A 21,323-nucleotide genomic window follows, 5' to 3' on the forward strand; every position below is an offset into this window, starting at 1 on the left:
CAATGGTGACACACCGCCGTCGGAGCGCTAGCCAATCAGCGGCTCGGATCCAGGAAAGGCGCGGGGCCGAGCTTGGAAGTGGCTGACGGGGGCAGAAGGGCGAGCGGCGCGGCGCGGCGCAGAGCGGCGCAGGGGCAGAGGTAAGATGGCGGCGGTGCTTACTTTAGGTCTTTGCAGTTAGGCTGCTGCCTTGCCCCTCCTGCCCCCTCCGGGCTGCTACTCTGTCTCGATCAGCGTCGGGGTCGCTCTCCTCCTGTAGGCTTCCCGGACCCAGATTCTCCGGTGCTCGGAACCTTAGTCCAAAATGGCGCTCTCACGGGCTGCCGAGGCCGGGCTGGGACGGGGATGAGCTCTGAGGCGGGTCGGGACAAAGGCGGCGTGCGGGGAGGCGGAGGCGGGGCGCGGCTCTGCGGCGTTGCTGCCGCCGCTGGGGGCCGGCGCTGAGGCTTCTCCCTCGTGCTGCGGAAGTGCGAGTCCTTGCCATACTTTTAGCGTGGTGGGGGAGGGGGGAGGGGAGGGGGTGAAGGGGAGTTAGGGGGGCTGGGGGGCGCAGAGGGAGAAGAGGAGGCGAGGCTGATTCCCTGACGCCCGAGGAGAGGGACGGAGAGGGTCTTGTCTGCCCTTTAGAAACTTACTCGCGGTCCGCCCGGCTCTTGCGGAGGAGGAATTTGGACGAGAGTCGGGGCCTTTTGACCTTTTGTGTGGCCCTGCAGGCTTTGGTATGAACAGGATTCGGATCCACGTCTTGCCGACCAATCGAGGGAGGATCACCCCCGTTCCCAGGCCTCAGGAGCCCCTCTCTTGCTCCTTCACTCACCGCCCATGCTCGCAGCCTCGCCTGGAGGGACAGGAGTTTTGCATTAAGCATATCCTTGAGGACAAGAATGCTCCTTTCAAGCAGTGTAGCTACATATCGACGAAGAATGGGAAAAGATGCCCCAGTGCTGCCCCAAAGCCTGAGAAGAAAGATGGGTATGTATGTGCAGAATTCTTGTCGTTGGTACTTTTAGTTTTAACGGGAGGGTGGAAGGGGGTATCCTGCGGGCTCGGACGTAGCTGCTGAGTTTTTAGCCCACGTGCTTCTGACACGGATTATGAATAACGTATCTTGGAAAAGAAAAAAAATTGGTGAACACTGGAAGGATACTGTTTTCAATTGGGTCACGCAGATCTTCTCTTTGGATTGTTTGCCCTTATCTTTAAAGGGATAATCAGGTTTTTTCTTAACCCTGGGGTCCGTGACTCTTGGCCATTTCTGAACCTTATTAAATAATACGCACAATGTGTATTCTGGGAAAGGCTTCATAGCTTTCATTACATACAAAGATATCCACGTGGAGCATAACTTGGGTAGGTCATTCTGCATATACCTTTTTAAAATTGTGTGCGACTTATTACTACTATGTATTAATATTGAAGTAAACTGTAGAGTTGTCTTCCAGAACCAGTTTTGAAAGATGAAAGTGGATTTCTTTGATTTGTTGAGATTGTCAGAATGCTTTGTTTGGTGGATAGAGCACTAGGTTATGCTACCTGCATTTCCCTTTAGTAAAACCAAGAGAGTTGATCTTGGGCCAGTTAAATTATTCTGCCTCACTTGACTTTTAAATATTTGTAAATGAAGATAATGGTTATTTTGTTTTATTTATTTTTTTTAAATATATTTTTATTTCAGAGAGGAAGGGAGAGGGAGAGAGAGCTTGAAACAAAAATAATGAGAGTGAAAAATGTATTGGCTACCTCCTGCATGCCCTCTACTGGGGATTAAGCCTGCAACCCAGGCATGTGCCCTTGACCGGAATCAAACCCAGGGCCCTTCAGTCCACAAGCATGCTCTATCCACTGAGCCAAACCCGCTAGGACAAGATAACGGTTATTTTAATTTCCTAAAAATGATCTAAACATCAGCGAGTAATGAAAATTATTGAACTTTTTCAAGAAAGGACCTATCTGAATATAAAATGTTAATTGTCTCCTTAGGGTGTCCTTCTGTGCTGAACATGCCCGTAGGAACGCACTGGCACTTCATGCTCAAATGAAGAAGGCCACTCCAGGGCCTGTGGGTGAAGCACTCTTGTGCCAGCTGAGCTCGTACGCTAAGACAGAGCTGGGGCCTCAGACTCCGGAAAGTAGTCGCAGTGAAGCCAGCCGAATTCTGGGTAAGGATATTCTCTCCTACAATGAAAAAGGAGGAAGAAAGGTAACAAGAACTTACTAGTTTTAGCACAGTATATGGTACTTGATAATAGAATACTATTAATTCATTAGAGGCCCGATGTACGAAATTTGTGCAAGAGTAGGCCTTCCTTGCCCAGGCTTCCTTCCCCGGACTTCCCTCCGGCTCTCGGCAGGCACCCGGGATTGGGGCTGGGAGGGATTGGGGCTTCCCTCCCAGCGCTGGCTTTGTCAGGAAGGTCGTCCAGTCTAATTAACATATTATGCTTTTATTGTTAGAGATTGGCAAATTGTTGAGATTCTAGGATTGCTGTGTTATTTACCAATTCTTTTCAGTTTGAAGTAGTGTGCTGTGCAGAGCCAGCACAGCCAAGGGTTTGGTGAGCCTGTGGGGTGGGGGGGTACAAAGGATTAAAGAAAAGACAGACAAAGAGAATAAGCTGGGGCTCAGTGGATCTCCTGTGCCTGGCTGAGGCCACAGAGCGAGGTCCAGAGCGCAAGTGGATGCTTATTTTATAGCGGGAGGTAAACAAGGTAGTGGTCACCATAGTTACAGTGTTCTTGTGAGTTTCACTTGTTTTGGCAGCACTTGGCTGCACCTCCCACAGCCCATTAGCTACCTAGGATGGATCTAGGGAGCTTCATAAGGTCAAGCCTAATTATGCTAAGAGGGCTGTGCCCTCTAAGCTGGGACTTGTTTGTGGCTTTGCCAACAGGTCAGTCCCTATAGCCACTCCCTAGAGTGTGCTTAGGTTTACTTTCCTGAGTTTATGACTGTTTTCTTAATGGCTCTTTTTATACATACCATCTTTGCTAGGTAAGGTAATTTTAGGAAACAAAAATAACTTTGAGTTGGACCTTGTCTGTTTGAGGGCATGGTTAACTCAATTTTAAGATTTGGGTTGATGTGTTAAGTAACCTAGTTTTGTGTGATGGAGTTACAGAGGTGGGAAGTCTTAATGGCTGCTGTCCCTTCCTTGCCTCAGATGAAGACAGCTGGAGTGATGGGGAGCAGGAACCCATTACTGTGGATCAGACATGGAGAGGTGACCCTGACAGTGAAGCTGATAGCATAGACAGTGATCAAGAAGATCCCTTGAAGTAAGTTGTAATTCCACATAGGCTTTTAAATATTTTATGTAGTTAGTACATGGAATGTAGTACTGCATACTGTTAAAAGATTAATAACCTAAAAGGGCTGAAGAAAGCTTAGCTGTTTGTGAGCAGAAACAGATTCTGTAAATTAAAGTGTCATGATTCATCATCATTTCACTTTGAAGCAGGATTTGATTCTTTTTTAGAGGTCTTGTAATTTGGGAAAACTTTTGGACATCTAATTCTACACCTGAGTAAGTATAGGAGAGAAAATAGGAAATTTCTTGGACATAGGAGAGTTGAGAAATGCTTAGATCAGTTAGAGAAGAGGAAATTAATGTGAATTCTTTTTTTAAAATATATTTTTATTGATTACAGAGAGGAAGGAAGAGGGGGAGAGAGATAGAAACATCCATGATGAGAGAGACTCATGGATCAGCTGCCTCCTGCAAGTCCCCCACTGGGGATCGAGCCCACAACCCACGCATGTGCCCTTGACAGGAATCGAACCTGGGACCTTTCAGTTCGCAAGCCAACGCTCTATCCACTGAGCCAAACTGGCTAGGGCGTGAATGCATTCTTGGCGTAAACCTCAGGAATAATAAAGTGATTGTATTTGAAAAACTACATTTGCAAAGTTACATCTTATGGGTTTTTTTTTTTTTTTTTTTTAAGAAAAATAAAAAGATGTTTCAAGAATATCCTTTGGTTTCATGCCTAAGAGATAGAAACTGATTTAGAAACCAAGATGTGAGTAATTAGTCTAATTATATCTTACTGTGGTTTCTCTCTTCACTGAACCCATATTCATTTTAGGAGTTGTAGAAACATAAAAGCATTCAGGATTGCTCCTCCTCTAAGTCTCATATTGCTGTCTCATGGTTTAGTTTAGTTTACTTTTTTTTTTCTTTTCTGACTTATGTTTCTTAGTGCTTCCCACTGACAATTTAGGTCAATGGTTCTCAGCCTTGGCTGCACATTAGAATCACCTGGGAATCTTTTTAAAATCCTGATTTTTAATGTGCAGCCAAGGTTGAGAACCACTGATTTATGTGGCAGGATGTAAATAATGCAAGGAGTAATGAATTTCTAGACTAGACTGTTGAACTTCAATTCTTAGAGTTTTCTTCATTACCTTGGATTCTGAGGTTTATGAGAAGTTATTTAGGGTTACATTTTTCTGAGTAGATTTTAATCTATTTCTCTTGAGTAATTTCTGTATAGTTAGCAATTCCGAAATACTCTTTTGGAAAGTCCATCTAAGTAGTTTGAGAAGGAATGTTTATTTTCTTTCACAGTAATTTTATATCAAGCATATTTTTTATTTTATTTTTCATTGTGCTTTTGTAAATGCCAAACTTGCTGCATTGAAGAGGTGTGTGCTGTCTAGGGTCACAAAGTTTTTTAAAGGTCCAGAAACTTGATTTTATTAATAATCTAGAGATCAGTGTCTAGGGCAGCCGTGGGCAAACTATGGCCCGCGGGCTGGATCCGGCCCGTTTGAAATGAATAAAACTAAAAAAAAAAAAGACCGTACCCTTTTATATAATGATGTTTACTTTGAATTTATATTAGTTCACACAAACACTCCATCCATGCTTTTGTTCCGGCCCTCCGGTCCAGTTTAAGAACCCATTGTGGCCCTCGAGTCAAAAAGTTTGCCCACCCCTGGTCTAGGGGATACAGTCATATGAATATAACTTACAAGAGACTACTTTATCAACCAAAATATCAGTTTATGTGAGAAATACAAGTGTTAAAAGGATTAGGTACTCAATGTCAGTTTCTCCTAAAAGGAACATCCAAAGGGAAAAATAAAGGTCCAAATATGTGCAGCAATTTGGCAATGAAATACAAGGCTGTTATTAAAATACATTTTATTGATTTCAGAGAGGAAGGGAGAGGGAGAGAGAAACATCAATGATGAAAGAGAATCATTGATCGTCTGCCTACTACTGGCGATTGAGCCAGCAACCCGGGCAAGTGCCCTTGACTGGAATCGAACCTGGGATCCTTCATCCACAGGCCGGTGCTCCATCCACTGAGCCAAACCAGATAGGGCAAGGCTTTTATTTTTTTTAAAATTTTTTACAGAGAGGAAGGGAGAGGGATAGAGAGTTAGAAACATCAATGAGAGTGAAACATTGATGAGCTGCCTCCTGCACACTCCCTACTGGGTATGTGCCTGCATCCAAGGTACATGCCCTTGACCAGAACCGAACCTGGGACCCTTCAGTCCGCAGGCCGACGCTCTATCCACTGAGCCAAACTGGTTATGGCAAGGGCAAGGCTTTTTTTAATCCTACGAGGAACATTATCCAAAATAAATTTAGGCTCTTTAAAATATATGCATTTTTAGGAATGTAAATAGAGTTGGTAAATGTCTGCTAATAATTTATTAATATGGTTACATATTACTATCTTGTTATATATATATTTTAAAATATATTTTTGTGAATTTCAGAGAGGAAGGGATAGGAAGGGAGAGGTAGAAACATCAGTGATAAGAGAATCAGTGATTGGCTGCCTCCTGCACACCCCACACTGGGAATTGAGCCCGCAAGTGCCCCTACTGGGAATCAAACTGACCTCCTGATTCATAGGTTGACATTCAACCACTGAGCAATGGTGGCTGGGCTATCTTACTATATTTAATACAAGTGTTTATTTAATGAAATTCTTTTAAAATTCTTTTTTGGTGTCAGTGTTGGTCATAACTGGGGCCACTTTTTGAATTATTAACAATTTGCAGCATATATCTTCACTTGATTGTTTCAGAAAGGCTACTATTTGTATTTTTGATGATGTCATCAGAGATTTATCCTAACTACAATTACTGTTGTCATAGTCATCATCCCCCCACAACCCTTTGTAGATATATATCTTTGTGATTTGCCTCAAAGTAACCATTTACTTAATTGCTTTATAAAAAGTAATCTTTAAAAGCTCATTTATAGCAGTATCTAGGACTGATGAAGTTTCAGCTTAAGAATAATTAGTAAATTTTTCTTTAACTTTTTATTTTTTTTTATTTTTCTTCTTTAATCCTCACTTGAGGATATATTTTCACTGATTTGACAGAGAGAGAGACAGAGACGGAGACAGAGACACATCAATCAGTTTCTTTTTTTAATGTAACAACTTGAATGGTAAAAAGATTTCTGTTAAGGTAATTGTATCAGCACTGACTGCTTATTAAATATCGTCTAATATCTATCTTTTTCTCTTTTTAAACTTGGGTTTTATTATTGTGTTTTCTTATGCACTGCTGGGAATTTTCTATTCCAGACATGCTGGTGTCTACACAGCTGAAGAAGTGGCCCTGATTATGCGTGAGAAACTAATTCGTTTACAGTCTTTGTACATTGATCAGTTTAAACGACTTCAGCATCTGCTCAAAGAGAAGAAGCGTCGTTACTTACATAATCGGAAAGTGGAACATGAAGCTCTAGGCAAGTTACAACAACCTATTGTAGGTTCAACATGTGAACCCACATGTTGTTAGTAGTTACATTTATCTCTGTTGGTATCTGGAGTGGAGGAGACAGAGGTTCCTGATTTGCTTTTGAAACTGCCTATCTATGGCCCAAGATTTTTCTGTTCACTTGTTTATTTGGAGACCAGCCCTTGTTTGGTTTCTTGGCAAATAACATCTTGACTGTTGCTGACTCTCCAGGTAGTAGTCTCCTGACTGGCCCAGAGGGACTATTGGCCAAAGAACGAGATAACTTAAAGCGTCTAAAATGTCTTCGGAGGTATCGTCAGCGCTATGGAGTAGAAGCCTTACTACATAGGCAGCTGAAGGAACGCAGAATGCTGGCCACAGATGGTGCTGCCCAACAGGTAATTTGTGTATATACTTGTAAGGTTTATAAATTTGCTTCCTTTATAAAGTAATTGTCCAAGCACTGTGGTAGAGTCTTGGCTCTGACATCTGACTTACTGGACGTGGGGTATATTGAAAAGAGCACTTAGCCCTAACCGGTTTGGCTCAGTGGATAGAGCGTTGGCCTGCGGACTGAAGGGTCCGAGGTTCAATTCCGGTCAAGGGCATATACCTTGGTTGTGGGCACATCCCCAGTAGGAGGTGTGCAGGAGGCAGCTGATCGATGTTTCTAACTCTCTATCCCTCTCCCTTCCTCTCTGTAAAAAATCAATAAAATATATTAAAAGAAAAAGGAAAAGAGCACTTACCTGGAAGTCCGGAGACGCAGGTTCTAGTCTCAGTTTTCTTCTGACCAGTACTGTGCCTGCGCTGATAACTTCTCTGGGCCTCTTCCCATCTGCAAATTGAGGGGTTGCCACAGATTTCTCTGTTCTTTGGTTCAGAAATAGGCACAGGTTAAGCCCACTTTCCTTGGGAATCGTGTTTTAGAAGGCAGGAAAATAGGTAGAATAATAGGAGCAATGAATGTTGGGAAGTAAGGTTGATAGGAGCAGAATTAAGTGATCACTTAAATTTTTTTCTCAGGCCCTTGGTCTCTGCTTCAATAAGAGTAATTTCATTTTTGTGTTTTATTTGTTGAATTTTCACATAAGATTACAATTTCGAGAAGGGTTCTGCTAAAAGATAAAATAGCTTGAAAATCATTAGTCTGTGTCGCACGTTCAGAATATGGAGGAGTAAGATTCAAATTAGGGTTGATTCATTTGTACATGAGATTTTAAAAATTATTTTTTTACGTCGTATTGGTGAATACATTTAAATGTTGAATTTTTTAGCTTTTAAAGATGTACCTTTCTTATATTTTATAACTAAGTATTCTCATACATAATTGGTTGTATGTTCTTTTGTGGGCGTTTTACTTACCTGTTTTTTTCCATTTTAGGCCCATACCACTCGTTCCAGTCAGAGGTGCTTGGCCTTTGTGGATGATGTTCGTTGTTCTAATCAGTCTCTTCCAATGACCAGACACTGCATTACTCGTATCTTTTTACTTTGTTCAGTTTGCTAGCTAGACCGAACGGCTAGTGGGAGACACTGATAGTTGCTCAGTTGAAGGTCTTTGTTATCCTTTGGCCCTGAATCAAGGCCAGCAGTTTGCTGAAGCTGCTGGTTTCAAGCAGGAGCCTAAAGAAATGTCTTTCTATGGTCTGTTGGCCATTTCAGAACTTAGGAAATGTAATGGTCAATTCATTAGAAAGAAACATCTGAGTCATTGGTGATAGATGTGGGTTAATATTTATTTGTAGTCAGTTAATACTGGGATTCCAGATACAGAGGTTCCTGCTTTAACTTGTTTATTAGAATTATAATACTGTTAAATCCAGTTATAAAAAAAAAAAAAATGTGGATTTTCTAACAATAACAAAGGACAATTCTGAACTGTGAGCTTCCTTTGAGTATTATCCATTTGTATGGTTAGTGCTCTTAACTTGTATTTTTAGACTTCATTCAAATTGGAAACTTACTTTTTCCAAAAATTGGATAATTACTCCCCAGTTAATTTGCTTTTGAACCATCAGAGCATCATTTGAATCTGCTGTGAGACTACATTTACATAGTACCAAACTGTACTGTTTATTGTGAAAGTACATTTTATATGGACAGTGATTGAGAAAGTGACTTTCACTGTAAAAACTTTTGTTGAGTCTGATTTTTATTATATGAAAGGCATAAATCTTGCTGGATTTCAGTTGTCTGGCAAGAGATAAAATACTGAAAAGTAAAATATTTTTTCAATAGGAAGAGGAGAACCTTCCCTGGCCTTTTGAAAGGAAAACTGACTGACTTTTCTGCTCTTTTTGAAAAATCTTTTACTAATTTATTAATTATTGCAACAACAAATGTCTGCTAAAGGATTGTTGTCCTTAATGTATAAAATCTTATGCAAAGTAATTAATAGCTGAAATTAAATTCTCAAAACTGAATTGCTTAAAGGCAATCTTTGGACAGATTTAAAAAGAAGTAGTTGATAGTTTAATAGTGCTTATTACTGTAAATAAATAGGAAATAAAACAAATGTTTTAATCCATAAGTTTGATGCTTATATATATGATTTTTAATGAGTGAATTTTAAAAGTTGGTGACAGTGTGGTAAAATGGACCCTCTAAGGGCTACCAGTGGGAACATACAGTGTTATAGGCTTTTTATAAAGCAGTTTGACTATCCATATTCTTTAATATGTTACTATCACCTCTGTGAATTTATTTAAGGAGATAATTAAATATAGGACCAGTATTACATAAAATTTCTCTGATTTGAGACTTAAAATTTTCAGAGATGAGGAGGAAAAAATTATGATACAAAATAATAGTAATATGTTATCATTAAACATTTAATAAACTTTATGAATGATTTGGGAAAACATTTGATAATAACAAAAGTAGGATATGGGATTCTGTAGAGTCTGTTTTAACTACATGGAACTAAATACTAGGAGGAAGTTTAATAGAAATGTGACTATTTTTGGATGGTGGGGTTATGAATGCCCTTTTTCCTCTGCTTTGTACTTCTCAGGTTTTCTTCAGTGAGTTTGAATTACTTTATAAGGCAAAAAACTAATTTACAGGTATCAAAGTAGTTTAGACTTTACTTGTAGTATAGGCGTGGGGAACCTTTTCTGCTAAGGGTCATTTGGATATTTATAACATCATTCGTGGGCTATACAAAATTATCAACTTAAAAATTTGCCTGCTTTTGGTTAACTCTATAATTAACTCACTCCTAATGCCTTGGCAGGGCCAGACCAAATGATTTCGTGGGCATTGTATGGCCTGCGGATTGGATGTTCCCCACCCATTATAGTACTATACTCAGTTTATTAGAATATTAATATTTTAAAAAGCAAAGTTGAAAATGAAATGTATTTGAAAAGAGAAGTATTTTTTCTTTTGTGTTCTTCTGTTTTTCATTCCATAGTTGCCTAAGTCACTTACCCTTCCTTAAGTCTGTATCCCAGAGAAAGATGCGACTGCCATTGGTGACCTGTTAACTCTTTACTCTGGTCTAATGGAGACAGCCCTGGACTGAAAGTAAAGGATGCAGACTCTAGTTGTAGGTCAACCATTCCCTTTTCTTTGTCTTTGTTGTCCCCAGCTGAAAGAAAGGGGTGGATGAGGATGGGGGGAGCATTTTTCCAGGATATGTGGTATTAAATAAGAGACTTATGAAAGTCATTTAAATTCCAAGAAAAATACTGTGATTAAAGCATTTAATGGATTAACATTTTAAATATTAAAAATTTAAATTAGATTGGGGTTTTCTTAAGCACATAGAGACTGCAAATCTATTCCCATCAGATTCATATGTTTGTTCATTTGATCATTCATTTTCATTTAATAAATATTTATTTATTTTGTACCATTATTCCTTTAGAGTATAGATTCTCATCTGGGGGTCATTTTGACCCGTTTGGCAATGTGTGAAGGCATTTTGCTTGTCATAACTCAGATGGAGGTGCTACTGACATCTAGTGGGTAGAGGCTAAGAATGCTGCTGAACAACACTCTACAATGCCCAGGATGGCCAGTAATGTCATTAGTGCCAAGGTTGTAAAACCCTATCGTAGCATCATGAAAGAAATGGCTTTATTAAAGAATTTTTATTTGGTTTAAAAATTACAATGTGCATTAGATTTTTTAGTTTTTAAAAATTACCTTAACATTTCCCCCCCCAATTTATTTATTAACTAGAGGCCTGATGCACAAAATTTGTGCAAGGGGCTTGGCCTTCACAGCCCCGGCTGCCTCCATCCTTGCATCCCCGGCTTTGTCCGGAAGGTTGTCCAGACGGTCGTCCTGCTGTTTGGTCTAATTAGCATATTAGCTCTTTATTATATAGGAATTATATAGGTTTACACTTGACATTCAATAATCCTGGAAACAGTCAGCTTATAGAAAATTGTGCTTTCGTACTTAAAAATAAGCCTAAATTTAAAATAGGAAAATAACCATACAGTTAGGGTTTTCAGAAATGATAACACTTGTGTAAAATGTGCTTTGTACAGTAACTTGAACTGGAATTTTATTTGATCTGATTATGATTTCAATTTTGATTCATCCTACAGAGCTTCTTTGTCAACTTGGAAATAATCCTTTTCTGCTTCTAGCCTTAACATTGGCTGTCCTGTTAGAGCACCTAGGAGCATTCCTGGATTACTTTCTTTCCATGGGCTTTCATAAAATTATCTCTTTTCTCTTTGGGATAATAAAAGGATTCCCCAACACTCCCCCCCCCCCCAAAAAAAAAGGGTATGAAAATATATTTTTACTTTCTTTCAGGAAATGATAGCTAGTCACTATTATTAGAGCTTCCATTTTCTCCAGTTCCAGTTCTCTGCTGCTTTAAACAATTTTATCATGTAAGCATTTGAAAACAAGGTTTAAAAACTTTTTGTCAGTCTTCTTAACGGAGCAGAAACAACTTTGTCTCTCTTGAGTCTTGGAAGGGGTTAGTAGAGGCCTCTGCAGACTGTTTACATTTGTCATGATATCTCTTCTGTGTAAGTGTAGATTCCTAGGATTGTTATTGCTGTATGCTCAGCACTGTGTTTTGAAATGTTTTATAAGGGAGAACAAGATTAGTGTCTAGTTTACATGGCTAGGATCTTGAAATGGAGGTTGGGGACTAGTTTTAAATTACTGATTGAGATAGAATTAGAAAAATTGCTAACTGCATTTTGTTCTGTGTCTATTGTAACCAATTATCTTGTAGTGCAGACCTTGAGTTTTACATGGCAGACACTTGTATTTTGTATCTCCCATAGGTCCATTTTATTTCCCTTGACCGTTTTTCTGCAGATATTTGTCAGGACACGAATCAGGTTCTCTTCAAATGCTGCCAGGGGTCTGAAGAGGTACCCTGCAACAAACCAGTTCCTGTAAGCCTCTCTGAAGATCCCTGCTGCCCACTGCATTTCCAGTTGCCTCCTCAGATGTATAAGCCCGAGCAGGTACTGTCTGTGCCAGACGATCTGGAAGCCGGCCCCATGGATCTGTACTTGAGTGCTGCTGAGCTTCAGCCCACTGAGAGTTTACCTCTGGAGTTCAGTGATGTAAGTTAGAGAAGTCTGCTCTGGTTGGCCCTTGAGGCAAGGCCTTATTTATTAACTAGAGGCCCGGTGCACGAAAATTCGTGCACTCAGGTGGGGGGTCCCTCAGCCTGGCCTGCGACTTTTTGTAGACCAGGAGCCCTCAGGGGATGTCAGGCTGATGGCTTAGGCCCGCTCCCCATGTGGGGAGCGGGCCTAAGCAGCAGTCTGGCCTCCCTCTGTGGGAGGTGACCAGTGGAGCGATCAGGGGATGGCACTGTCCAGTCCCGCCCCCCCCAGTCATCCCTCCAACTCCACTGGTCACCGTTGCCCGCGGGTCGCTGTCTCCTCCCTCTGCCAACTCGTCGTTCTGCAGTTTGGTCGATTTGCATATTAGGCTTTTATTTTTATAGGATGGTGAGAATAGATTAGTCTTTTGTGCTCAGGAGAATTGATAAAGTTTTTGAAATGATATATGCATGGTTGTATGTATATGTTAGCATATTCATTTAGAGACCGTTTAGATAGGCAGAAATTTTTCTGAGGGAATGGTAAGGAAAATTGTAAATTAAGGGAAGTTAGAAAGTCAGGATTATGGTTGGGTTTGGTGTAACAGGAAATATGCTACCCATCTGCAAGGTGAGTGAGTCACCAGCATCTTAATACTGAGTTCTGATACCTACTTCTGACACTGTAAACTTGTGTTTTGGCTCCATAGTAAGGGGTTTCATTTTCAGATTAATGTGTATCACAAGAAATTACTGTAAACTTAACTTGGTTACTATTTTTCAATTTTGATGTTATTACATAATCCTGTTGTGAATGGACTAGACCAGTGATCTCACTGAGTATTTACTTTGAAATATGTACACTTCTGTCTTTTTTAGCTTGTTTGATTGGCCATAGCACATAAATCCAGCTCAGATTTTGTTTCCCTACTTAGCACTATCCTACTATTTGACTTTAGGGATCAGTTAACATCCCACCTCTGTCTTGGCACTTTGCTTATTAATCTTTAGCCTTCTGGATATAGGTCCTTATTATTAAGATAAGTCTTTTGAATTTCATAATAGAGGTATCTTGTGTCTAACCATGACATGTTTAAGGGGACAAATCTAAATGGGAAATGAGGTGGAAGTAAGGTTTGGGTAGCCTCAAGATTTACTAAAAAAGATACACTAGGTCAGGGTAATATGCGGTGGGGGGGAAATGGCATTAATTTTTCCCTCAATAATTTCCGTTTTAGGATTATATACTGTCAATAGGTGTAAAAGCGTGGTTTTTATTACTTCATTTATAATACAATTTTTGTTATAATCCTGATTATAATTGCTCTTTAAAAAGTTTTAAAAAGAAAAAATTTCTTTCACACAGATTCATGGCTTATGAGAACTCGAAAGGGACCTTAGAGATTATGCATTCTGGTGTTTCCCAAACTTTTCTACTGAGATTATGTTAGAGTAAATAAGTAACTCTAAATTGAGGGGGACAGGTTTTATTTTTTTATTGCTTAAAGTATTACAAAGAGTATTACATATGTCTCCTCCCCCCCGCCCCCCCCTTGACAATCCCCCAGCCTTCTCTACCCCCCCAGTGTCTTATGTCCATTGATTATGCTTATATGCATGCATACAAGTCCTTCGGTTGATCTCTTACTCCCGCCCCCCAACGCTCCCCAGCCTTCCTGCTGTAGTTTGACAGTCTGTTCAAGGCTGCTCTGCCTATGTATCTATATTTGTTCATCAGTTTATAATGATCCTTATTATCCATAAATGAGTGAGATCATGTGGTATTTTTCTTTCATTGACTGGCTTATTTCGCTTAGCATAATGCTCTCCAGTTCCATCCATGCTGTTGCAAATGGTAAGAATTCCTTCCTTTTTACAGTAGCATAGTATTCCATCGTGTAGATGTACCACAGTTTTCTAATCCATTCATCTGCTGATGGGCAGTTAGGCTGTTTCCAGATCGTAGCTATGGTGAATTGTGCTGCTATGAACATAGGGGTGCATATATCCTTTCTGATTGGTGTTTCTGGTTTCTTGGGATATATTCCTAGAAGTGGGATCACGGGGTCAAATGGGAGCTCCATTTTTAACTTTTTGAGGAAACTCCATACTGTCTTCCATAGTGGCTGCACCAGTCTGCATTCCCACCAGCAGTGCATGAATGTTCCCTTTTCTCCGCATCCTGTCCAGCACTTGTTGTTTGTGTATTTGTTGATAGCCATTCTGACAGGTGTGAGATGGTACCTCATTGTGGTTTTGATTTGCATCTCTCGGATGATTAGTGACTTTGAGCATGTTTTCGTATGTCTCTTGGCTTTCTGAATGTCCTCTTTTGAAAAGTGTCTATTTAAGTCCTTTGCCCATTTTTTGATTGGATTGTTTATCTTCCTTTTGTTAAGTTGTATGAGTTCCCTGTAAATGTTGGAGATTAAACCCTTATCGGTGATAACATTGGCGAATATGTTCTCCCATGCGGTGGGCTTTGAGGGAGACAGATTTTTAGCTACTCCTTTATTTTACATGTGAGGAAAACCCAAGGGGTGCTTTTATTTTTAAAACTCAGTAATATGAGGAGCTTTATAGGGTCTAACTATAACCTAATAACCACTACATCACCAAATTCTCTTCAAATGTTAATGTAAAAACTAGTATGTGTTTTATATAGATGTACTAGATTATTAATATTTGTTACCTGATAATTTTGAGAGCCATTTCTATTTTGATTATTTTGGTTTTCCCCTTTCACCTGTTTTGCCATGTTAGTTTTAAGTGATCTTTTCTTTCTCAAACCTTTGATAACTAGAGTTAAGAAAATATGACTGTCCCAATATCTTTGGAGATTATAGTCTTGTTTGTTCTTTGGAGAATAGTTACACAAAATATTAAAGACTGTAAGATGTGATGGTAGGCAAACTTAACATTTAAGAAATCTTTTTTTTTTTTTTTTTTTGGTTTCTTCATTCCTATTAGATTTAAGAATTCTTAATTTTAAAAGATTCTAAAAAATATATGCTATCAGATCTGTTCATCTTTATATTTGGCATGGATTTCTTAAAGAATATAAGAGAAAAAAGCTTTACTTTTGAGAATCCAGTGGGTTTTTAAGATGGACCTTTGTAAAACAATTAGCTATTTGTAATTGATGATCTATTGTGTTTATAATTATGTTCTTTTGATGAACTACATTGGTTATTAAAAAATAGTTTTATTCTTAATCTTTTGGAGGTAAATTCTCCAGAAAATTTGAAATAAAATGCAGTTTTAGAAAATAATCTTTGTCCTCCCACAAATTCTGGATATATTAGTATAAAATTTTGCTGGGAAAAAATGATTTCTTTTTTTTAAATCCTCACCGGAGGATATTTTTCCATTGATTTTTAGAGAGAGGGAAAGACAAAGCAATATCTATGTGAGAGAAACACATCAATTGGTTGCCTCCTGCACGCACCCCAACCAGGGCCCGGGCCAAGGAGGATCCTACAACCGAAGGTATGTGCCCTTGACCGGAATTGAACCCGGGACCCTTTGGTCCACAGGCCAGTGCTCTGTCCACTGAGCCAAACTAGCTAGGGCAAAAACGATTTCTTAATTATGAGTTTCACTAAGCAGTTTTGTTACCTGTATTGTTTTAGATATAGTTTCTATAACATGTTAATAACTTTTGATAACTTCACTCAGGGGAGGGCCTGATATGAGCTATTACTATGGGTAAAAATTCTACACTTGATCTTAGCCAAAAGGCTGAGACACGAAAAGCATGTCATTCTGGATATTACACTTGTCTGTTTTCTGTGTTTTGATCCAAAGATGTTTGGCAAATAACATCATAGTTTATTCCTATTAACTTTGAGCTTGCTCTGTGTGTGTTTATGGTTTTTGAGATCAGAACAAAAATGGATTCTCAGAATGTTTTGATACTTGCAATTAAACATTCCTGTTATGGTAGGCTTTTCTGCTGATTATTTTTTCCTTTCTTGGTTCCTTTCTCCAAATTCAGTTCTCTTTAAAGACAACACTGTAACTATGTGAGAAAAGCCTTTTCAGTATCTATTTTCTTTTGAAAACATTTCTTGACTGTTGTCCTCTTGAGACTTGGAAGTCTTTTGCCTCACCACTTAAATGAGTTCTTTTAAATTCCAAGTTAATTATCTCTATATAAAAGCCCAAGTGACCGAATGACCGTTTGACTAGTTGCTATGACATGCACTGACCATCAGGGGGCAGACGCTCAACACAGGAGCTTCCCACAGTGGGGCGCCGGATGCCAGACTCATGGCTGGTGATTGCAGCTGCGGTGGCAGCACGCTGCTGAGCAACAGCGGTGGCAGGCGCAGCTGGGCTGGGATGAGTGGGAGCTGAGCAGGGGCCCAGCCTGGGCTTGGGCTCTTCCCTGGCTGCCTGCTGCTTCCAGGGGGAGCGGGTCAGGCTGAGGGACTCCACCGGTGCATGAATCCTCTAGTTTGTATAATAAATGTGCGTAGTAAAAGAATTAAAGAAAATAGTTTATTGTCTTAACCATATGAGAGCCCTGGTTTCTGTGGATATTTTATATCTGAAGTGAATGTATCCTTTTAGGTAGCTGATATCCTTTTCTTTGTGTTTCTGCTTAAATTAACCAGCTTTAAGTCCAGTGTTCTTTACTTACTTTTTTCAACCTTAATTGTTTTGAAGATGTGATTCAAGGAAGGGGAAGGTTTTTGGACTCTAAGACGTAACCTATTTAAAAGCATAGAAATAAGTGAGCTTCTCGTGAAATTAGATTAGTGGAAACATAGACTCTCTAGAAAGTGGATTGGACATAAGGGAGTACAAACCCTTGGGTAATTTTCACTCTTAAACAGGGGAGTTTAGGGATAGCCTCTTAGAAAGTGGTGACTTGCAAGTCTGTTTGACACATTGTCTGAGCCTTTGCAATGCTTTAGGCCCTGAATCAAGACCAGTGGTTTTTTTGTAGCTGTTGGTTTCAAACAGGAGCCAAGAGCAATGTCTTCCTGTGGTTTGTTGGCCATTCAGGACCCAGTGGGAATGGCCAATTCAATTGGATGAAACATAGTCTGTAAATATAATATTTTTTTTTGTTTGTTTACATTTGGATTGTTAGGTTTAAGAATCAGGAACTCATAATTCTGTGGGGATACGGACTTAACCAAAACAGGTTTTTTTTAGCTGTTAAGAGGGACTTTGAGTTTTTTTACGTATTTATTTCTCTTCTCTCCCTTTCCCTCTTGCTCACTGGCTTGCTTTGTGGCTGTTAGGACATTAATCAAACAATCTCATATTACCCATTTTTTAAGGCAGTATTTCAGTTTAATTTGTAACTATGCTGATTGGAAAATATGCTTTTTTTTTTTTTTTTTTTAATATATTTTATTGCTTTTTTTACAGAGAGGAAGGGAGAGGGATAGAGAGCCAGAAACATCGATGAGAGAGAAACATCGATCAGCTGCCTCCTGCACACCCCCCACTGGGGATATGCCTGCAAACAAGGCACATGCCCTTGACCAGAACCGAACCCGGGACCCTTCAGTCCCCAGGCCAATGCTCTATCCACTGAGCCAAACCGGTCAGGGCGGAAAATATGCTTTTTAAAGCGACTGGTGGTCCCTGCTTTATACTTGGCAGCAAGGAAAAATGCTTAGTGCTTTTGGATCTTACCCCATTTGTTGGACATTATGGGAAAGTCTTTTTGATTCAAGGTAGGTAAGGGGTAAAGGAAGTGTGGGAAAATTGCTTTATGGTTTGCTGAAAAATATGCCAACTTTAGCTAATTGGTTCGTTTGGTATTGCTGATACGCATTTCTCTGTCTTTTCCTAGGACTTGGATGTTGTGGGTGATGGTATGCAGTGTCCTCCTTCACCCTTGCTTTTTGATCCTTCACTAACCCTTGAAGATCATTCAGTCAGAGACACTGCTGAAGGCCCAGTGGATACTTTGGCAAGTGAAGAACAACCCGGCCAGGCTTCCCTCATGTAGCCATGCAGCCAGGCAGAGGGTTCCTTGCTGGCTGTGCTAGCATGTACTCCCAGAGCGTGAGTGGGGATGTCATCACACGGAGACTGTAAAGGTGTCCCAGATGGTAGTTCTCCAGATAGGCTCTTAGAAATCCTGGTTTTCATATCTCAGCAGGACACATTTATTTAGTTAGCTAGACAAGGAATCTAGGTACATTGTTCCTTTTAAGGCAGAGTTCAGCACTGGAATTATTTTCATCATAGGGTAAGGATAAGTAATGTAATTTGGTTTCTTTCTCTGAGCCTTGGGTGGGATACAAATGGCCCTGACTGAAGACCAGCACTTACACTATAGCTGTTGGTTTCAAGCAGAGGCCCAAAGGACCATCTTCCTGTGATCTGTTGGTTGTTCTGGAAATTCAGCACAGAATGGCTGTTTCATTTGGAAGAAACAACCCACAGCTCTCCCTCCCATTGGGAGTCTTAGGAATGCTTCAAGAAATAACAAGTATGGGGAAGAGCAACTGTCCAGTATTATTTTATTTCTGCTGTCTTGTTCTTATTGCTATGATACATGGGCACTGATAAGTCAGATTCACGCTTCAGACCACAACAAATGAATTTGTAACCAAGGTAACTTTCTTTTAACAGGGACAGATGCAGATGGCCGGAGATGGGTGCAGATCACAGGGATCTCGAAATTCTGAGAAAGCCTCTGCACCGTTGTCTCAAAGTGGAGTGGCGACTGCAAACGGGAAGCCAGAACACAGTTCTATCAGTTGATTGTTTGGGGAACTGTTTGACTTTGGAGGATTTGAATTTCCCATTCTTTAAACAAGTATTTCTGACCTCTCTAAAGGACAACCCAGACTACTTTGTTTTCCTTCTGGGTTATTGAGTGCTATAGTCAAACATACACCAAATTTGGGGGGCAGGGACCAGTAGTAGTGTTTAAAAGTTGTGTCTTTCCGCTCTGGGCGAGGAAGAAAAATAGGTGAATCTTGTCAGAGCTGCTGGGATCGAGCAAGTATTTGGGACTCTGTGCCATGAGAAGAGACATCTTGGTAAGGGGATTTCCAAAGTCTTTAAGTGGGAGTTGTGCACCCCTGGGATATTGATGGACCCCGTGTCTGGCCATTGCTATATAGCAGCTTGTGTTTTAGCCTTTTCTCACCTCTCACCTAGTTGGGGATTCTGAACTCCCTTCCTCCCCAATAAACTCTGGCCTGTAACTTCAGAAAATAGCCCACAGGACTGGGTCCTCCTTAACCATCCATCTTCAACGTATGTAAATTTCTGTAGTGACTATCCTAATGTAAAATGCCATAAAAAATTATTGTATATAGTTTCTATTAAATATTAAAATGTTATGAAAATATAAATCACTTGAATGCATGTTTTATTTGTATTTGAGAGAAAATATATATGTATATAATTGGGGTGGTGGTCCTTAGGGAGCTGTTTCTGATGGGAAAGGGAAAATAGGACAAATCCCAAGAAGTAAATACACTTTCAGTAACTTACTTTAGTTTTGGTTTGCAGGATAAGATAAAGTTCTGTTAGAAGTAAATGGAAAGGGGTAGGACCTCCCTATTAAAGCTTACCAGTTCCAAATATCTTCCTTTCCACTCTCCTCTGTGCCCCCTACTTCTACTCCCATTTCTCTTTCACAATGCCTGATTATCATTTTTAAAGTTCTGTAGGACTAGGAATGTATATCCATAAACATGTATCTTTAACCATCCATCTTCTATGTAAATGTATGTAAATTACATATGTATATGTATATGAATATATAAAACTCCCGGAGAAGTTGGATCTGGTGCTGGGTCACAGGTAGGCATAAGTTGTCCAGATCTTATAAAAGTTACTGTTTTTGTTTGTTTAAGAGGGGAATGGAGAGAGAATGAGGAAAAAGAAACATTGACGTGAGAGCGAACATCAGTCAGCTGCCTCCTGCACGCCCGCTACCTGGGATAGAGCCCACAACCCAGGCATATGCCCTGACCGGAAATGGGACCAGCAATCTTGTGGTGCACAGGATGGCACCCAACCAACTGAGCCATACCTGCCAGGGCTATCAAGATCATTTTGATGAATCGAAGAGTAAAGTTAAAAATTTAAGTAGGGTTAGGTTACCTATTCTAGAAATTGTTTATTGCAGTGCATTATGACAAGGAGGCCAAAAGATCACCTATAAGAACCGAACTAAGGAACAAAAAATTTATGGTTAGACCAGCGATTTCAACTTTTCAACTCATGGAACACAAAATAATTACTAAAATTCTGTGGCACACCAAAAATATTATTTGCTGATTGGTTGTGATTTTTTTTTTATGTGACAGTCTAAGGGAGAGGAGGTCAGTGTTCCTGACTAAATAGGTATTGTTTATTTAAAAAATTCTTGCAGTAGGATGAATTTTTATTTTGGTTGAAAATAGCTGTTACATCATCACTTTGGCTTTAAGTATTTATATCCAGAGAATGGTTGAAAGTAGCTCAGAAGGCCCATTGAATTTGAGATCTCTTCATAGGTCCTGCAGTATACTCATAACACAGGAGAAGCATTTATGCAGTTGTAAATAAGAATATGCTTTTGCAACAAGATTATTAAATTCCTATTTTTTTAAAAAGTGATATCCAAACCATTAGCACCCACTCATCATTCCAGATGATTGTTTTGTAAAATAACAGGCCCATGAGCACTTTTCTGGGATAGGGGAGGGGAAGTGGAGGCCAAGGAATTATTAATACTCCAGAAATTTTGTGTCACTCTTGCAAACCCAACAGCAAGGGTGAGTTTTGAGAAGTTGCCACACCAAGGTCTTGGGTTCTGTTAGGCACAAGGAAAACGATTTGGTCAGAAGAGCCCCAGAGTGCATCGTATCTATATGAGGGGGCTGATGAGTCCTAGATGAAGTTTCTCTGTTAGAAGTGATGACTTAGAATCCCTTCTGTTTTCAGTCATGTAGCAGCCTGAGGGAAGTGTGGCCTTAGTGTGACACCTAAAGGTGAGGGAGCTGGAAGCTGTTAACTATTTGCAGTACATGCTCTTGAGGTTTGGGTGGCATACTCTAATGGCCACTGCATTCTGCCTCTTGTGCCAGACAGATTCATTTC

At 39.9% G+C, this 21,323-nt stretch overlaps 1 protein-coding gene and 3 non-coding genes across 8 annotated transcripts; all 4 read left to right on the forward strand.

Moving 5' to 3' along the window:
* KANSL2 (KAT8 regulatory NSL complex subunit 2) lies at positions 1–19,585 on the forward strand. 5 transcript variants are annotated; one of them, XR_004966282.1, is made up of 10 exons: positions 1–140; positions 714–972; positions 1,981–2,159; positions 3,162–3,276; positions 6,559–6,722; positions 6,947–7,113; positions 8,100–8,196; positions 12,014–12,165; positions 18,067–18,281; positions 18,855–18,993. XR_004966282.1 is itself a non-coding variant. In XM_036300766.1 (10 exons), exons 2-10 carry the CDS (start codon positions 722–724, stop codon positions 18,984–18,986), a joined length of 1,479 nt encoding a protein of 492 aa, XP_036156659.1. In that variant the 5' UTR covers positions 3–140; positions 714–721; the 3' UTR covers positions 18,987–19,585. The 5 variants fall into 5 exon arrangements, 3 of the variants coding, with proteins under 3 accessions (XP_036156661.1, XP_036156659.1, XP_036156660.1); XR_004966281.1 differs by having other exon boundaries at positions 3–140; positions 12,014–12,267; XM_036300766.1 differs by having other exon boundaries at positions 3–140; positions 12,014–12,267; positions 18,067–18,186; positions 18,855–19,585.
* On the forward strand, positions 8,287–8,423 carry LOC118652335. Its single transcript, XR_004966579.1, has one exon. It is a non-coding gene; the product is annotated as a small nucleolar RNA SNORA2/SNORA34 family (small nucleolar RNA).
* On the forward strand, positions 17,171–17,304 carry LOC118652337. Its single transcript, XR_004966581.1, has one exon. It is a non-coding gene; the product is annotated as a small nucleolar RNA SNORA2/SNORA34 family (small nucleolar RNA).
* LOC118652338 lies at positions 18,524–18,660 on the forward strand. Its single transcript, XR_004966582.1, has one exon. It is a non-coding gene; the product is annotated as a small nucleolar RNA SNORA2/SNORA34 family (small nucleolar RNA).
* Positions 19,586–21,323: the final 1,738 nt, after the last annotated feature.

Source organism: Myotis myotis, unplaced genomic scaffold (genome assembly GCF_014108235.1).
Source record: "Myotis myotis isolate mMyoMyo1 unplaced genomic scaffold, mMyoMyo1.p scaffold_m19_p_3, whole genome shotgun sequence".
Lineage (NCBI taxonomy): Eukaryota > Metazoa > Chordata > Mammalia > Chiroptera > Vespertilionidae > Myotis > Myotis myotis.

What these genes read in the sequence shown, in the direction of transcription:
- KANSL2 (XM_036300766.1), top strand. Translation starts at nt 722, where the DNA reads ATGAACAGGATTCGGATCCACGTCTTGCCGACCAATCGAGGGAGGATC. An exon ending in TGAAGCCAGCCGAATTCTGG is followed by an intron (nt 2,160 to 3,161) that starts GTAAGGATATTC and finishes TCCTTGCCTCAG; the next exon opens with ATGAAGACAGCTGGAGTGAT. An exon ending in AGTGGAACATGAAGCTCTAG is followed by an intron (nt 6,723 to 6,946) that starts GCAAGTTACAAC and finishes CTGACTCTCCAG; the next exon opens with GTAGTAGTCTCCTGACTGGC.